Source organism: Puma concolor, chromosome C1 (assembly GCF_028749965.1).
Source record: "Puma concolor isolate L17-30 chromosome C1, mPumCon1.1.hap2, whole genome shotgun sequence".
NCBI classification, from domain to species: domain Eukaryota; kingdom Metazoa; phylum Chordata; class Mammalia; order Carnivora; family Felidae; genus Puma; species Puma concolor.
The window spans coordinates 156,561,326-156,581,408 of NC_141674.1; the positions used below are offsets into that span (position 1 = coordinate 156,561,326).

General features: G+C 34.4%; 1 protein-coding gene across 4 annotated transcripts in view; it reads right to left on the reverse strand.

The window, feature by feature from the left end:
- The window catches only part of SCN7A (sodium voltage-gated channel alpha subunit 7), an 80,521-nt gene that overhangs the window by 27,628 nt on the left and 32,810 nt on the right, over positions 1-20,083 (reverse strand). For all 4 annotated transcript variants that reach the window (XM_086718810.1, XM_086718811.1, XM_086718812.1 and 1 more), the window contains exons 9-14: positions 18,238-18,379; positions 14,228-14,434; positions 7,447-7,549; positions 6,533-6,771; positions 5,044-5,217; positions 2,983-3,339 (exon numbers count right to left, since the gene is read on the reverse strand). In XM_086718810.1, coding sequence (XP_086574936.1) covers positions 2,983-3,339; positions 5,044-5,217; positions 6,533-6,771; positions 7,447-7,549; positions 14,228-14,434; positions 18,238-18,379 — 1,222 coding nt within the window. The remainder of the gene's footprint in view (positions 1-2,982; positions 3,340-5,043; positions 5,218-6,532; positions 6,772-7,446; positions 7,550-14,227; positions 14,435-18,237; positions 18,380-20,083) is intronic.

Here is a 20,083-nt window from a genome sequence, read left to right on the forward strand (position 1 = left end):
TTGATTACTAATTTAAGAAATTCAACATGTATGAAGTTTCTATTTTAATACTATTCAAATTGTATCTTAACATATTTAATTGGGGAATATGTAAACATACATGGAATGACATAGATATTTATCACCAATGTCTTATTTTTAAAAAGCAACTGAATTTTCTATTTTCTATTTCTTTTCTTTTTATGTTTCTATATCCCTCATTGTTTGGTTTACGTAACCTTAGCTAGATCCCACAGTTCACTTAGTGGCAATTACTTAAATTACAAGTGAAACATGTAGAATGTTTGCCTAACTGAAACTTCTAAATAATGTTTAATTAGCACAATTCTAAAGATGTGGGAGGTACTATTTTCTAGAGCTTAAAGAAAGTAAAACAAACATTTATAAATATTTATGAGTGCTAGCTGTTTTAATTTAACTTACAATAACTCTATATGGCATATATTATTAAGTTCATTCTTCTATAAAAATATTACGAGGTTTAAAGAGGCAGGGTCATATACACAAAGGCATTTAATTAGTAAATAATAAAACCGGAGTTTGAACCCATGTTTGCTTGGATCTGAACTCTATTTTTTCCATAACTCAGCATTGCATGTAACTGTTTAAAAGCCATTTAAATACTTGCTTTTGTTTATGATCATGTTTTACGGTTCCACTGCAGGCTGAATCACCACTGGAATGTTTATTAGGCAAACAAGACAAAATTAAGTTTTTAAAATGGGGAGTACCTTCTTTTTATACAAATGCTGAGTTTTGGTGTGAAATTACAATGCTGTAATGTAATGAGTTGAAAGTATGGGGGGAGATCTATAGCCTTACAGATTCTCTCCTTACATTTTTTCCCCTTGTATTTAGTCTAGAGTTGTTATCATGGCGCTTCACACATGATGACTGTTGAGAAAAATGAAGCTTAAAAGATTCAGCAAACCAAGCAATATTATGACCAATCAATTGGAAATGGAGGTTCCTGTAGTTCCATTTCATTCTGAAGTCCCTCTGCCCTTTGACATCAAGTTTCTGATCAGTAGGAATAAGAAAAATAAGAAACAAAGTGGAATTCAAAAACAAAGAAGCAGAAATGCAATTATACAATTGCCTCAGCATTTCTCCTTCTTTGTTTTTGAACTCTGTGTGTGTGTGTGTGCGTGCGTGTGTGTGTGTGTGTGTGTGTGTGTGTTGTTTATCTCAATAGCCATCAACCATAGCCTCTCCTATTCTCTTTTGGGAATAGAAACTTAATATTTCACGGGAAATCACCCTTATCTTATTATTAGTTGCATGATTTGTGTTTGGAATGATGCCAACTCCAGCTCCAAAAGAGGATTCTGAGTAGCTTATCATAATATACGTTAATATATTCCACACTCTGCACAATAAATAATAAATATATTTCACACTCTGGGCAATAGAGATTGGTTCACAAATGGACATGTGACTCAGAGCTAATGAGATAATAGGAGAGATTTGCTGTGACTTCTAGAAAAGAAACAGGAATTTCTCTTCTATTAGACTTGATGTGATATGAACACATGAAGCTTTAGACTGCAGCAGCAATCTTGATAAAATAGAGGCTACTACCAGCAAGGGCCACGCAGAAGACAGATCTGAGTTACACACAAGTCTGTCTCTAATGACCTTTTTTTTGAATGTATGTGTCACACCACAACTGAAGTGAAATCTATCTCTGACATTTTGAGTTATGCATGCTGATATATATGTTGAGTTTTGTTTTAGCCAGTTAAAATAGTGTTATGTCACTGAGAGTTGAAAGTGTATTAATTAGCTACAAAGGCCGAGGTCATTGAAATATTTTTACATGTTAGACTCTGTTCTAGGCTTTGATGATATAGAGAAAAGTCATGATCCTTCCTTTGTGGAGCTTACAGTTTAAAAAGGAAGGTAGACAAGTACATCAACAATTAAACAGAATGTCAGCAGTGATAAGTGGATGACAGAGGTTATGCCCAAGGTGAAACAGAAGCAGTGAGGGAGGTTATTGATAGATAAAATGGTATCTGACCAGTGATTTTTTTTCAGTCTTTTGTAAAATGTATTTGATTTCTATGACTTATGAATAAAGCAAATACTGAGTCCTTTTTTTCCTTGTAAGAACAATTTTCTTTTATAATCCATTCCCTTTGCTTAGAAGAAGTAAAAGCTACTTACTCAATTCATGTAACACCACTTCAATTACTGGGAATTTAAAAGTGATAGCTATCCCTCTTCACTAATGCACCTTAGTTTTATAGGTCAGCGATTTTCAAACTTTACTGCATAATTTAATCAAATGAAAAATTGTAAAAGATCCTGATGACTGGGCTATGTCCACATACCAATAAAATCGGTATCTCTGGTAACGTATCCAAGACATTACTATATTTTTATTAGTTCCCCAGGTAATTCCAATGTGCAACCTAGTTTGACAACCAGTGTTACATTTAAGTGCTTCTTAAAATTTAATGTGCATACAAATCACCTGGGGATATTGTTAAACTGTAGATTCCCCATAGGTCTGAGATGGGATCCAACTATCTCCCACATGATGCCAATGCTACTTGAGTATCAAGGTTATAAACCAGTGCTCTCCAACAGAAATATGATGCATGTCATATGCAACTTTCTAGTGGCCACATCAAAAGCACAAACAAAAACAGAAACTAATTTTACTAACATTTTATTTAACTAAATATATCAAAAATATTATCATTTTAAAACACATTCAGTATAAAAATTATTAATAAAATAACTTATGTTATTTTAGGGGGGTGAGACTTCAAAGCCAGTGGGTATTTTACCCTTGTAGCACATCTCTAATTGGGCCAATTGTATTGCAACTGATCAACAGCCACATGTGGCTAGAGGCTACCATATTGGACAACACAGTTATAGACCACTGGATCCCATAAATTCACATCATGGAAATACTAAACTACATTACACAAGTTGTTCAAGGAAAATTTAAAAGCATGGAATACTTACCAATAAGTTTCCAATTAAAATGACCATCATGTAAAAAGGAAGGCAACCGAATTGGCCTGCAACCTTAAGGCAATCCCATAAAGTCTCTATCCACTCTCCACAGAGAATTCGGAGCACATTCAGGAAGGAGTGGAAGAAGTCATGCATGTGCCAGTGTGGGAGTTGACAGCCTTTGTCTATGTTGCAGACACATTCTTTGTAACTCCTACCGAACAGTTTCAGGCCAACCACAGCAGAAAAGAACATGAATGTGAACAACAACAGCACCAAGCCTTTCAGGGCCACCAATGAGTTACTCAGAATCAACATCAGAATCCTAAATGTTGGCCAGTATTTTCCCAGCTTGAAAATTCTCAACTAATACAGTAATGCAAGAAACAACAAAAATAAAAAACAAACAAAAAGAAAACCCTGGTCACTATTTATTATGATGTACATCTTATCAGCATCATACACATACACATATATAGTCTTTAATGTAATATTCAGTTTTGAGCACTATTAATACTAGCCATTGTTACACAATTCTTAATATGTGACACATATTCTGTATTTTTTACACTAAACCAATACATATCTCCTTCTATTGGTCTGCCAATTTCCATTCAATACTATGCTGTTATAATTACTCTAGTTTTATGTTTTAATATCTGGTGGGATAACTGCCCATTCTTTGTTTTGCTTTTCACAGTACACTGGAAATTCTCCCACATTCTGACATATAGATGATATTGAAAAAGTCTGTCAGGTCCCATTGAATTCCATTGAAGTTTCTCTTATGTATTTTATTTTAAAGTAACATATCAAAAACCAAACACAGCATTCTAGGTTTAGTCTGAATAGTTCTCTTCTTTTCACTAGATTTTTTGTTTCTGTTGAAATGGACAAGATTACCTTAACAGTTTTGGCCACCATATTACAGTGAGCTTAGTCATCTAAAACCCAAATATCACTGGGGCACCTGGGTGGCTCGGTAGGTTAAGCCTCCAACTTTGGCTCAGGTCACGATCTCAAGGTTCATGGGTTTGAGCCCTGCATCGGGCTCTGTGCTGACAGCTCAGAGCCTGGAGCCTGCTTCAGATTCTGTGTCTCCCTCTCTCTCTGCCTCTCTCCCATTTGTACTCTCTCTTTCTCTCAAAAATAAATAAACATTAAAAAAATTTAAACCCAAATATCATTTTTATATATGCTATACCTTCCCCAACTTTTTCCAGTACATAGTTCACTTCATGGACTCAAGAGTAGGCCTTCACATTTATCTATGTAAGACTGAATCATTTATATCCAGCCCATGTTAGACTTTCAGATACTTTGATACTATCTTTTATCATATTTTTTATTTCCCAGTCTTGTTTTATCCATAAATTTGAGAGCTACATCTTTTACATGTTTCTCTTACTCATTAGAAAAGTCTATGGATGAGGACTTAAGACAGGGTTCTGAAGAATTATTTGGATAAGATCAAGTCTATTTAGTTGTTCTTTATTCCTGCTACATCTCTTCAACTTCTTACTAGAATGTGACAATATATTACTTATCAAGTACTTAACGTTTCCATACATACTCTTCTAATAACATTTTCCTTGCCTAGTTTTCTGATTCTTACTACCACCATACATTACAGGCATACATATACCGATTCTGACTTAATTTTTGTAATAACATTCTGCTGGCTTGACTGGTCTTTTATAAAGTTTTCTACTCTACATTTAGAAATACTCACCTGATTGCAGTTCCTTAGTCATACATTGGCATTCATCTCCTGGGACTCCACATTATCCTGCTCCTCACAACTGACCAGTAACCCTGGCCCTGATTTCTAAAACTATACCTCAAATTTGCTACCAAACAGCTTACTTACTTTGATGCTTCAGTGAAATAACAGCATTGGAAACTTCTTACTCTTCCTGGGGCACTTCCTAAGCTCTTTATATATGAATCAATTCATTTATTACTACAAATGTCCCCATAGGATAGGTATTACTATTCTTCCCATGTTGTGTCTGAGGAGACTGAGAGAAATTTTCATAAAATAAAATTTAGATATTGGATTCTACTTACCACTCTGAATATTTTTAAAAAAGCCATTCCAGAAACATTGGCTAGATAAAGTTCTGCTAAACCATGGAACACAATCAGGCTATCAAAAATGTTCCAACCTACTTGAAAATACCCATATGGATGCATTGCAATTATTTTCAAAATCATTTCTGCTGTGAAAATTCCAATAAAAATCTAAACAAAAACAAAACACATGGATGAGGATATGATTCCAATAACACCATCAGAACCCACATATACAGAAACTGTGAGTTTCCACTGCCACAGTCTTCACAGTTGTTCTATCAAGATCTGATTAGTATTGGAGTCTGTATTTTAAAGACAGACTCTGGGGCACCTGGGTGGCTGTGTCAGTTAAGCATCTGACTCCCGGTTTTGATTCAGGTTATGATCTCATGGTTCACGGGAGCAAGCTCCACATTGGGCTTTGCACTGACAGCGCAGAGTCTGCTTGAGATTCTCTCTCTCTCTTTCTCTGCCCCTCCCCTGCTTGGGCTCTCTCTCTCTTCCAAATAAATAAACTTAAAAAAAAAATAAGGATAGACTCCAACATTTCACTTAACAGTCTAATGTCAAACACTGCCTACAAAATCTTCAATTATTTAATAAAAGCTATCCTGAAAGACAAAAGAGAATATTTAAAGATGAAAATATTTTTATTTTGAACAGTTTCTTTTGGGATATGGAGTACATATTAAGATATTTAACTTTTTGAACCATAAAAGTGTCTAAGTGAAAAAAAAATAGTAAACCTCTGAAAACTGTCTCTTGAAAACTATACTAGCAGAAATAACTAAATTTCTATAGTGTTGGTACCAAGTAAATGTATAATTAAAAGTGGGTAGCAGTTTGGCCATTTATACTAGTACTAAGCAACAAACAACAACCATAAAAGAAAAGAAAATTAAACACTACATATTTCCTTGAATGTGACTTGTTTTTAAACTCACAGAAATCTGTTTTGCTTTATGCATTGTATGAGGGAAAAAAAAGGACGAGTGACTCTCAACATTACCTTACCAAAAGAATAACTTCCCATCTGAGGCAAAGGCAGGTAGCTAAAGCAGACAAGGCAGGTACAGTTGTAGTCAGGATTCAGAATTTAGGTGTCAGTGAGGAATCTGTATTTGTTATTGCAAATAACAAATTTTATTTGTCCTGCTCCGAGCTGTGGAGCTATGGTACCAAGGGAGGATATATTTGGGATGGGAGAGGAAATAAATAATTTCCATTTAACCTAACTGCCAAGTAACTGACTCGAATCTCAAACTTAAATAGCAGAATTTTAAACCTTAGCTATAAACCTTTCAATGATAATAACACTTACAAATCAGGGCTAGAGGTGGTGGGTTGTGGATGAAGGTCATACTTCATTAGTATGCATATAATGCATTTGCAACATATTGGAGTTACAAAATAAAATAATGAGGATTATGATGACTAAAGAAAAGTTGAAACTGCAAATGAAAATAATATACAAGAGCATTACCAGGTTTCCAATGCTGAGAACACTGGTGGTTTCTTCACTCATTGGATAACATTCCAAGGCCAAAAAACACACATTTAGAATTATGCATATGGTAAGGACAAGATCAGTAAATGGGTCCATTATAATCATGTGGATAAACTCTTTCAATTTTAACCAACAGGGAGAACAATTCCAGATCAATAAAGTTTTAGCAAATCTATACAAACACAATGGGCGTCTCTTCCTGGATTTTTTAAGTTCTGAAATAAAGAATAAAAAAGTTAAACTTTAGCAAATTGTTGTTTTAGTTCTAGCTAATAAAATATTTTGACTTTCGTATGCAAAGAGATGTTTAAAATTAGACCTTTGATTTGGAATTAGCAAATAGAAATATTTTGTACTAATATAAATCAGAGCAAAGTCAATTGCCACTATTTTGTTAATGCTTGCTGAGTTAGACAAATGAAAACGAGACACACTGTGTATTAGAAGCAAAACCTAGGAGTTTCTCTCAAGAAAAAAAAACATGGAATACAGTTGAGAGTATTATGATTTATAATTTCTAGATTTATAATGCTTTATAAAATAATGCCTTTTAATATTGTCCATGATAATGAGTTACTGCTTATGTATTAAAAAAGCAGAGACAATGCAAAAAAGGATCTTAATATATTATTGTTATATAATCCAACTTCTATTTGTAGTTGTAAGTTAATACTTCCACTTTGTTTTCAATGTTAAAGAAAATTTCTTACTACTCTTTGGTGACCCGTTCCAATGTTTAAAATACCATGCTTACGGAATTGCTCACTTTAATATTCTTATGTGATTCCTTAACTTTTTCTTATCCTAAAATTCTGAAGAAATTGCAGGATTTACTTAAAGTGAATCTTATGAATATACCTTTCAGAGTAACTAAGTATTTTTTACTTTACCTTCTTCATGTCTCACAGTAGCAGTAGAATCATCCAACATATTAAAAGAAGTGATCATAGAAGTTGGTGATCTTTTCTTCATTTCTATTTGTGTGGTCTTGGTCTAAAAATAAATTAGATGAGTCTAATGCTGGCTTCTCCCTGTTGTAGATACAAGGCTATAACTATAAGAAGGTTTATAACCTTCTTTAAAACATTGGTTCTTACCTCCAGAAATCTTTTTGGGTTCCATTATTTGCTACTCTTCACACTATAGGCAGTATTAAACTGGCTTAGGATTATTTGGATAACAAATGTATATAACTTGCAACTCAACAAAATCATTTTATACTATAAAGTCAACTATAAAAGGAGGAAATCAGATTATATTACTTGTATTACCCATATTTGACAAACCATTAAGCATGTACTTTATAGGGTTATTGCAAAATATCTGGTTGGCAAACATGCTGAGACAGTATTTCTCTAACACCTTACATTTTTCTTTAAGGGTATTTTAAAACTTTATAAACTCTCTTGATAAAATCAAAATTATTTGGTTTTGTGATAATGAAATAATCTTGAGTAGTAGCATGTAAAATAGTTGTTTTGGCCAGATCATACATGATGATTCCATAAAGGAATCACTTCTTTCTGTCTCTCATGTCTCTTGAGTAATGGCTTTAAGATACTCTGTTTTGCTGATGTGGTTATGCAGCGTTCAAAAGAAGCCTTGCATTGGAAATACACTCCTGGGCAGGGGCGGGGTGGGGGGGGGTCGGGGGGTGGGGGGGGTGGGCCTGAGAGTTTCAGTCAGTAAAGCATCCAGCTTCGGTTCAGATCATGAACTCACAGCTTGTGAGTTTAAGCCCTGCCCTGGGCTCTGTGCTGATAGCTCAGAGCCTGGAGACAGCTTTGAATCGGCTCCCTCTCTCTCTGCCCCTCCCCCACTTGCACTTGCTAGTGCATGCGCTCTCTCTCTTACTCTCTCTGTCTCTCTCTCAAAAATAAACATTAGAATTTTTTTTTAAACTCAAAAAAAGGAAATACACTCCTAGGGCTTGATGTAGATGTTACAAGTTCATAGTTATCACAAATAGAACCCCAGATGTTTCTAATGACCGTGTATAAAATTTATATTTAATTTAAACTCTAAGAAACTGACAATAGGTAGGTAATATTACACTACAGAGTTCCCAACAGTTTTTACATTTAGCAACATAAGAATGATAACATTGTATGTTTGTTAACTTGGTGAATAGGTGTGGCTAAATAGGTGAAATACATAGTAAATAAATTTGAACAGGCAAGCCCACTCTGGCACAGAGGTAACTGGCATGGGGCTGCAGCTGCTACTAACACTGCAGGAAACAGTGTTCAATTTCTGCTGTGGTCTATATGAATCGGCATCACAGATATCAAGGGAATCATCATATTCATCTCATTCAGTATCAGTCAAGATTCCTCTAATTTCATAAATACTAGAATCAGAGGAGGTGAAAACCAACTCGACTTCATACTGATTCCATCAGGAAAATGACAGATTCTGCAGGTCTACAGATCCATGTGCCCTCACTATTTGTTTTAATTGAAAAAAGTAAGCCAAAAGCCCAGAATGTGATGTTAATTTATTTACTTAAACTATGCTTACTCCAGAAAGTATTTTTTGACCCACTTACAGGATTCTATAAAATATAAGTTGTAACATAGGCAATTTCAAATTTTCATGAGTCAAAAAACCAGTAGAGGCATAATTGTTCTGTGATTATGGTCTAAGAGGGATCTCCCAGGTATATCTTCATAAAGATGATATTTTGTAATATAGTGAATAATACCTTCCACTGTTATTAATATAGAGGAATTGCTTCTCATAAAGATGTTTCTGATAATGACAATGTCTGATGGAATCACCCCAAGAAGTAATTCAGTAAAGATAATCATCTGTGTGGGGTGGATAGAGTGAGTACAGTAATAATGTTATTGCGATATAGTCAATGTTAAATTTTCTACTTATTTGGCTTGGACTGTGGATATATTTAAAATTTTTAAAAATTGTTTTAAGTTTATTTCTTTATTTTGGGAGAGACAGAGAGAGCACATGCAGGGGAGGGGCAAAGAAAGAGAGGGAGAGAGAGAATTCCAAGTAGACTCCATGCTGCTGACAGAGCCAGACACGGGGCTCAAACTCACGAAACTGTGAGATCATGACCTGAGCCAAAATGAAGAGTCAGATGCTCAACCAATGAACAACCCAGGCACCCCTAACTGTGGATATATTTTAGAATATAAAACAAATAAACCACACCAGTCTAGTAATTTAGTTCAATGGAACTTCTTAAAAAATATTGAATGAATGCCAACAACTAAGGATATGGCCATTTTATAATGCAAAGTGAGAAGATCATGACTCAGTAATCTCCTTTTTGGAAGTTTAAGAGCTAATAAAGGCAGATCCAAAGTTAAAATTAGACTGCAAAAAGGGGCTAGAATTCTTCTTGTCACAGCTGGTTTAAATTTCCTCTGGAGAGTAGGTATGACTAAGGAAGAATCCAGTCATATTTCTAGCATTTAGCAATGAATAGCTGCAGTATTCATCTTGGGATCACACTTGCTCTCTCTACTGTAGCCACACTGACCTTTTTAATCTTGACTTAGTCTGTTCCCTCCCCCATGTAGCATGGACTCATTCTTCAGATCTCAGTTCAAATGTTGGTTTCCCATTAGAAACCTTTCCTCTGGGTGCCTGGGTGGCTCAGTCCATTAAGCATCCAACTTCAGCTCAGGTCATGATCTCAAGGTTCGTGGGTTCAAGTCCCACTCTGGGCTCTGTGCTGACAGCTCAGAGCCTGGAGCCTGCTTCGGATTCTGTGTTTCCCCCTCTCTCTGCCCCTCCCCAGCTCGTGTTCTCTCTCTCTCTCTCTCTCAAAATAAATAAACATTAAAAAAAAAAAAAAGAAACATTTTCTTACCAGGGAAATCCTTTATTATAGGCTCTCAAAGCATCACATTTCTCACTTTTAAAGTACTCTCCACAGTTTAATTTATTTTCATTTTATTTTTTTAGTAGTGAATAATACCAGGTAGTGAATCGCCAGGTACCCAATATCCAGGCTTAACAATTAATATCATTATATTCCTCACTTCTCACATATTACTTACCCTGCTTTATTTAAAATATTTCAGGAAAAATATGTCAGACATCATATAATTCTCAGAATAACCTTTTTAAAAAACATAATTGTAATATTAGGATCGCAATCAGAAAATTAGTAATTCCCTTAATATTATCCAATACCCAGACCATGCTCAATTTTCTTTCATTGCTCAGAAACATTCTATTGTACTTGATTTGTTCCAATCAAAATACAAAAAGATTTACATACTGTATTTAGTTCACAGGTTTATTGATTATCTCATGCCGTTATTTTTTCTAATCTGATTTATTTGTTGACAATAATGGATCACTTATAACTATAGAATTTCCACATTCTTGATTTGGCAGATTGTGTCCTTTCAGTGTAATTTAATGTGTTCTTCTCTCTCCTCTAGTCTCTAGAAGAAGATGGTTAGATCTAGAGGCTTACTAGACTTAGCTCAGGTTATGGCAAGAATATATTTTATGTGGTGTTTTATGTCTCCTGTTTCATAACATCAGGAAACACATAATGTCTACTGGTGCTAGAGGTACAATTTTGTGTTTAGGATAATTTTACAGTCTATCTCCCCATTAGACCATTAGCTTTATGAAGATAGACACTATGTTTGTATTTATTAACATTTTAAAATATCCAATGTTTAGTACAATGCTTAGCATATAGTAGATTGTCAATAATGTTTTATTTAATTAGAAGAGTTATAAGGATGCCATTTTAGATGGGCAAATATATTTGAAAATATTTATATTCCTACAGTTGTATATATCTGATTCTCTTCTGGAGAAGAGATTGCCAGTGACTGTCAATTCTTAAGAAAGTTTCAGCTGCAAACTGGGTAATTGTTGGAATAATATAGTTTCAGCATTGAGCCCCCAGAAAAATAAAGTGGTGAAGAAAGAAGTCAAGTTTGGAGAAATCAGGTACAAATAAATACAGGTCAAATTTTATAACTGGAACTCCTCAATAAAGATCACATTTGAGGATTCATGAAGATGCTTATCACATGTGTGGAACACAGTTGACACTCCACAACATTATATACTATTATTATTATCACCATCATCATCATTATTATTTTAATTATCCCTAAAAGGGGGTATAGTCAAAGACTTAAGAATTTTATGTTGGTGGAGTATTCTACGGTGGAGTATTCTATTCTGCTGTACCTTCTTGTGTTTGTCTTCTTGTATTTTTTCCCCCAATTACTTAGTATATTCTAAGCCATGCCAAGTGTTTTACAAAAATTTATTTCATTTGAATCTCACAATAACCTATGAGACAGATACTGAAATTATAAACATCTTACAGGTAAAGAAGTTCAGAAAGGTTAAGAGACTTGGCAAACATCATACATCTATTAGGTGGCTAAAATAGACTGAAATCTATATCTATTTGACTGAAAAACTGTGCTCTTAGCTAAGATGATCTAATGCTTTCCCATAATGTGAGAATATGAAGCATTTAGGTAATCTCTCAGTAATCCCAACATTGGAATTAGAGTCTGATTAGTCCTAAATCATATCAGTCACCTAATGGGTCTTCAATATGTTCCATTTTAAGTTCTTCTCTTTCTAGTATTTTCTTGTGTATACACAAAAAAAGAAAAAGAAAGTACATCTTGTGAAAATGACCTTTGCTCTTACTTCCCAAAAAAGTTTTTCATAACAAAATGTTCTAGCACTCTTCCAGGAAAAGATATCCTTTACAATTGAAAGATTTTAATTAAAACCAGAAAGGCTTTATTTGATCCAAAACAGCCAAATGAATGGAGATATTAAGAAACTGGGAAATAATTCAAGTTCTTCCAGAGTTAATAGGGCATCTCATCTTGGGATAAGAGAATATTGTGCTCTTGAATACATTTGTGGGTAGCCCTTGACATTTGAAATATCACTTTGAAACAAATTATACATTCAACATATCATTCAGACCATCATCATTCAATCAGAAGGACCCCACACTCATTTCTGAAGACAGAAATCTTTTGTAATTTTTCTCTGGCTTCCTCATGAGTGATATAATGGCTACACTCAATAGCCTCTCTTTATACATGTTTTCTTCATACTGTTTATAATTGCTTCTTGTTTCAATGGTATGCATGTTATGAACCATGCAAATATAGTATTTATCAATAACTTTTAATTTGGTATGATCCTACATTATGTTATTCAGATTCCATATTTTTAGTAGAATGACTTTTCTAGAGCTTCTTCATTGATGATGAGTAAATAAAGAGTTACATATGTAGGGAAGTTAACATTTTACCCTTTTGACCCAGAAGTTACCTTTGGTATTAAGGAACCTCTTACCCAGCCTTACTGCACACTCCACTTGGTGCCAGAATGTATCTTGGCTCTTTGCTTTTCCCCACCTCTTTTTATCTTCTTTGTATGATAGAGTCTCAGTAGAAGTCCTTTCTATCTTTTGTCTGCTCCCTCAATCTGTCCTTTTACCATTGAGGTTCTTTTTCCAGTGTAGACAATATTTACTAGCAGGTGTTAAGAGTGCAAAATAGTAACAAATCTAAAGGAATGGAAAAGGAGGCAGGGCATGGTTGTCCTCTCCCAAGTGAGGCCTTATAAGAAGCCATTCTGGTCAAGGAGCACTCAACTTTACTGTGACCAGTTTGGGTCCAGCACCCTCCAAAGACCAAGCTCCCAGGCAAGAGGGTTCTGCACAACACAGGGGAAGGGGTCAACACCTGGAAGAGGCATGGATTGTACCCTACCCCAGACCCCTGGATCCTGCCCACCATACACCTCAACAGCTCTGATATGGGTGTTAGGACACTGGGCTAAACCTCACCCTCTCCAACTGAGAAAGAGGTGTGAAATTGTCAGGTCCTACTGAATATAAGAGAGGTACTTCTGGTTGCTTTCCTGGGTCCTGTTCCTTCTGGTACATTTACGGCACGATTTAGATTTTTAGGGATAATTTATATAACTTCGTTAGTGCTACTTCTGTCAATACTTTCAGAGTCATAGATTCAATCTTTTGCTATGAGGCTAAAGACCTGAAATATACTTAAACACAACACTAAAATAATTGAAAATTGGAGTAAAACCTTATTAAGTTTTACTAATCATGGATTTAATTATTCCATGGAGAAAATAACTCCATATATCAAGATGCATAGTGCATTTCCTCTTGAAAGAGCTAGAAAGCCAGTCAAGTGCATGTTTTTCTCTTTCTACAACTTCAAGACTGTACTTTTAGTCCATGCTTTTAGTACTTCATGATTTCTAAATTATGGAAGGCATTATCGCTATTGAGTTCAGCACTGAAATTTTCCAGTTAATTCTGATGTGTTGTCTGAGCAAGCTTAAATCAATAACCTAAACCTGCATTAAGAGAAGTCAAGTTTGAAAAATCATATATCCATACTTTTCAGTAGCAGTTATACACATTCTGGAACAAAAAAATTTCGGTCTTAAATATTTATAGATGTTGGTCACTCTGTCCACAATACACTCAGGAAATAATGTTATGTAGCAAAAGTGAGAGCCCACTTATGAAGGTTATTTTTGATCTTTTTATCACATACAATGCACAGACACTGAGCACCTAGTAGAAAGCAATATACTCCAAGATCTCGAGAAGATAACTCAAACTCTGTGATTCTATGAAGCAGTATGAGAAATTTATACCTCGGCTGCTTTGTCTCCTTCTTGAAGTTCTTTTAAAGTCTGCTGAAATTGTGGCTCAGTCTTCTCAGCTTTTTCAGCAGCTTTCTGCTTTTCTTCTTCACAGGACATAGCAAGTATGCCCAAGAATAAACTTGCTATGTAAAAAGCAAACCAAAAGCTTATCACAACAAAAAATATCATGTAGACCTTCCCAGAAGCATACAGGATCTAAGGACAGTTGGAAAACAAGAAAAAAGAGAAAACTGTTATTTGTCTTCCTATAATCTCCTATTTTAAAATGGAAAATGAAATTTTGTTATGAAAATAATTTAGTTGTGAGTGGAATGTAATCACAAGACAGTTTTACTGGCTTTACCTGGAGAAATAAGAGAAAAGCTCTTTATCTTTAGATATATATGTAAGGTACAGAATACATGGTAAAAAACCAAAGAGAGAATTTAGTAATTTAATTAAGTTAGGGTGAGCATCTGGTGTTTAGATCTTCACTAACAGAGAAAAGATATTGAAAGGAAAAAATTGTCATCTCTCAATAAAGAAAGCTGGAAATCCTGAATTTGAAAGACTATTTCCTTTACAGTAGAATTATTAAATATATGGAGCTGAATATAGTCAGAGAATGAATGTTTAGAGATTAATTTCTTCTGATCATAACTTTATGCAAACATCATAACAAGGTACAAACTTAGGTCTATTCAAATAGGTGGGGAACAGGAATATTTCTCTATCTGTTAGAAAAACTTTGGTGAAGAACATTTACACAAATCACATGGGGAAATCATATAATTCACTTATTTGAAGTCACTTATGGATAGGAAAACCAAGATTTTAGATTTCAAAAGTGAGCATTTACTAACTTTTATTTCATAATAATTACATAAGATAGATAAGCTATAAAGCAATATATAAGCAATATACCCTATATAAGCAATACAGGCTACTGATTTATCACCATTGAGTAAAAGTATATAAACAAAATCTAAAAAAGGAAAAACCCAGATGAGAATAGTCTTAATTTTTAAGCATCCACTTGAATCAATAGATAAGTATTATTTACAGAAAATATTATGTTGTTATGACAGAGTTAAAAATGTTTACAGATTAATATGTTCCAACATTCAATCAAGGAGAATTCTGTATTAATCTATAGTATATTTATCTTTAAAAGTTTTTTTTAATAAACCTTTTTCCCCAGTGAGTCACCTATTTAGGATTTGGTTAAATATTTTTCTCACTGAACTAGCTATCATTTACATTCAGGCGTCAGTAATAGATATTGTGGGATATACTGCAGGCCATACACATTAATAAATACTTTATTATCTCATTAATTCTATGCAACACACTTACGTGGTATTTACTATTATTTCCAATATGCATAAGAAAGATGAAAATGAGGCAAAATGATTTGTCAAAGATCTCACAGCTATGGAGGAATGCCTGAACCCAAAGTTTTTCCTCTTTCCACTATTTGAAACCGGTGGAGGATAAAAGTATAAATATAAACTCTTATTATGATGGAAAAGTATACGTATTCTAGTTTTACTATATTTTAGTTTGAAGTTGGAGCTAATTATAGCCCCTAAAGCATAGATTTGTTATGAAAATCAAATGAAATAGTGCATGTGAAGATGTACATAGCCTATGGAGAGAACGCATTGTTAAACATAGCGTTATGTTTATGTCTATAAGGACTCACATTTGTTTTGTTCATTTCTGTACCCATGGTATATCAAAGAGTGCTTGGATCAAATAAATATCTGATGAATGGAGAATTGTATTCTCCAAAATATGAGATGTTTTCTTTGGGGATAGTAGCTGAATTTCCCTAGCCATGTCAATTCGGTTTGGGGCAATGCTGAGAGCGAATACCCAGTCCAAATAAAAGTGAACCTTATCTATGCTATTCAATAGAGTGCAATATTGATGAAAGTCCTATGTGTACTCCACTAGGGTACTCCCAGACTAATTTTTCATTTCACTGGTAGTGGGAAAGCATTTCCTTTAGAACAATGCTAACCAGAACATTAGAAAACATAGTTTGAGGGCTATAACAAAAAAGACAAAACATTTATTATTATATAAATTGATACAATCCATGAGTATTCACTTTTATTTATTTATTTATTTATTTATTTATTTAAATTTCATCAAGCATTTCTATGTGATGCTGAGACATAAAAATTAAAATAAGACAAAATACTTCTTTTTAGGTAGTATATCTCCTAATGGAAGAAACTGCTGAACAAGTAATTAAAATAACCACAATTAGAGGGAATTATAGGGTGCCATGGAATTCTGGTGTAGGATTTCCTTGGCTCAGAAAGGAGGGCTTGGGGAAAAGCTCAAGATTTCTTTTGGCTTTGAGGTATGAATTTAAGGCATGAGACTGAATATAGAAAGAAACTTGAATTTAGTACAACATACACTGAAACAAGAAATTATGGGGAAAAGCTCACTTAGGAAACAGCAAGCCTTTTTTATACTCAAACAAAGCAGAGAGTACATATTGAGATATTGTTAGGAAATAAATCTGCAGAAGTATGCAGAAACAAGATCTTAAAGGTCACCACAGACCTTGCATTTGGACTTTGAACTTCATCTCATAGGAATGTGGAAACCTCTGATTAGAAGTAGGATAACATGATAAGATTATTTCAGAAATAAGTTCTTAGTGTTGTGGAGGAGGCATTGATACGTGTCAAAAAGTCTGGAAAGTAACAATATAAATAAATACCTTACAAAATTAGAAAAACATAATTTGCATTTTAAAAAGTCATTTTAATATTTTCATGTATGTCTGTTACTAGAAATATAATTGTGCTGTATGTGTGTTTGTTTTTACTTGATTTTCATTTAATAACGTAACACAGTAAGAACCTTTGTGCTAAAAGTCCTATCATTATTAATGACTTGTACACACACACAACATAATTTATCTATCCAGTCATAAAACGAGGGGATGTATGTGCATGTTTAAAAAAAGAGTATTCTCCTTCAACTGTAAGTACTTTGGAAATTTGAAGTAATTTATTTGTTTTACCTAATAGGCTTTGATATTAACTATGCTGCTAAGCTAACGTTGCGTATTCTACTGTGATGAAACTTCTCTTAAAAGAGACATTGAATCTCCATTCAAATGAGTATTATATCTTTCTGAGAAACTATGGCACACAAATCATCAGTTACGAAGAGAGACCCTCAAGAGTTTGGATTTCAAATCTTACAACAGCAAGCTTTCTGTTATAATAAGAACATGATTAAATATTAAAGGGGAATGAGAAGAAATAGAAGAATTAGAGTAAAATAGTACATTGTAGGCATTGAATGAAAACAGTTCTTAATACATGGTAACCTCATTGGTTTAAATTTTTTGACTGAAGAATTAGTACTTAGAAATGTTATTTACTGGGGCGCCTGGGTGGCGCAGTCGGTTAAGCGTCCGACTTCAGCCAGGTCACGATCTCGCGGTCCGTGAGTTCGAGCCCCACGTCGGGCTCTGGGCTGACGGCTCAGAGCCTGGAGCCTGTTTCCGATTCTGTGTCTCCCTCTCTCTGACCCTCCCCCATTCATGCTCTGTCTCCCTCTGTCTCAAAAATAAATAAAGGTTAAAAAAATAAAAAATAAAAAATTTTAAAAAAAGAAATGTTATTTACTTAGTTAATATCAAATGAATGATATCACAGAGCAAGACTGTGATTTCTGGAAGACGCAAATTTTGTAAGTTTGGAGAAGTTACCCAACCACTCTGATCTTAGTGTCCTCATATAAAAGACATATATATATTGGTCTTGCAAGATTGTTTCAAAGATTAAATGTAATATGCATAAGGGCACAGACTTGGGTTCAGCATTAGCATATAGTTTGATATTCAGTAATTCTGATTCTCTTTTCTTTCTTCAAATTCTTTTCCTCATAAAAATTTAATAAACCGTGTTACATTAGACCATTATTTTAGAAGGGAGGGGCATGACACCATTTTTATGTGCAGTGCATATTCTCTCCATTCTTACCTGGTGGTAAAGTGCTTCAGGGTAATCTTGCATCATTAACCGAAACAGGGCAAGTAATGCCCAGCCAAAACTGTCAAAATTTGTGAAGCCATAATCAGGATTTGTGCCAGCTTTCACACACACATATCCTTCAGGACACTGACTAAAGAAGACAAAGAAAATAAAAACTGCTTACTCTTAAGTGACTTTCAGATTATGGCCAAATCATAAAATATAGAACATCCACCCATGAATAATAAAGGGCTCTTTCTTCCACAGGGAGTAGTCTTCTAAATAATTCCCAGTGAAAAACTCCAAAGAGGTCGATATTAAGTTAACATAAGTGAACAGTGTTAATTAAGCTAAAAGGAAAAAGGGGCTCACAAATGGTCTTTTGCCCAACGTCTTGTTAAAAATTTCTTTCCTACCCAATATCAAAGTGATGGAAAATAACAGCGCTAAAAGCAAAAATGCAGTGGCTGAGGGTTTAATTTTCAAATGCTCTAACCTCAAGCCCTCAGATACTATTATTTAAGGGTGAGAAAACACTTATCACATAGACAATTTATAAACAGTACTTGCATGTTGGTACAAAGATCAGATTAAAGATTTATCTCCTCTCCTGGAGTCTTCATACTTTTGTCTTTTGGGGGCTTGGGTATTGGGGATGGCTATTACAGTAGTGGCCCGATAAATCATGCTTCCCTCTATCGACACCCTTGTGTACTTTCCTCCAATGTCATTCTGGCATTGGCCATCATTGTTTTGGACTTTTGTTAATAGTTAACAAATATGATGCAAAGAGAGGTTTAAAATGTACTCGCACACTGAGGCTTGCTAAACTGCTAACCCACGGAATCTGAACAAATAGATTTTTGTTCTTGTCTTAAGGCACTAACTTTTGGGATAGTTTACGATGCAGCAAGGTATGGTGGCTACAGGTGAAAACACTGCATGACTTTCTCCTCTGATCTTGAAATACATCAATGTGATTCTGATTGTTTATGACAAGCTATTTTCAACAAGCATTTCAGGTCATATCTGAGTTGGGATGTCCATGAGAAGGGTTATCTGGAGTGTGGTGTGGCAGACACTGTGAGATGGGTTCACAAAATGGACTTGAGAATAGAATTGAAGCCTGGCAGTAGCTGGGCAAAGAGTTGAACAAGCAACAAAATGTCTAAATCACCTGAATATAGAAACTACATAACTCATGCCCCTCTACCCCCATATGATTTTTGTTAATTTGGGCCCCAGAGCCAAAGAAAGAGCTGAGCCTACAGAAGGGCATCCGATCATTTCCAGTTGAGGAAAGTAACATAAAGAATTATAGGAGTGCTAGTACTGCTGAGAAGCACTGCATTTCTACTTTCTTTTCTCTTCATTTGAAATTATAGGACAATAAGACTTGAGAGTCTTGTCATATCACTGAAGAGTCACTTATAAGTACTGTTTTTTTAGAGCAATAAACTTTATTAATGTAAGTTATAGTCATAAAAGATATACAAACCATAAAATAAATGAAATAATAGTGCATCTTTCATATTTCTTCCTTCAAAGGCTTCTAGCCAAAGAAAAGATTATACCATCTTTCTTGATAATTCCTACTAGCTCTGGGGCATACTGAAAACAGAAGATCAGACCTCAGACCTGCCACTTACGAACTTCTTGACCTTGAATAAATCATTTAACTAGTCTGTTTATTGCTTTTTCCTGTAAAATCAGATAAATAGTATTCCATGTTGTATACTTCTCAGCATGGTTTTAGTGATAAAATGAGATAATGTTATTAGATGAGAAAAATAAGCCAAAGCAATAACCATTCAATAAATACTATGGATCAATGATACTGACTAGATACAAGAAC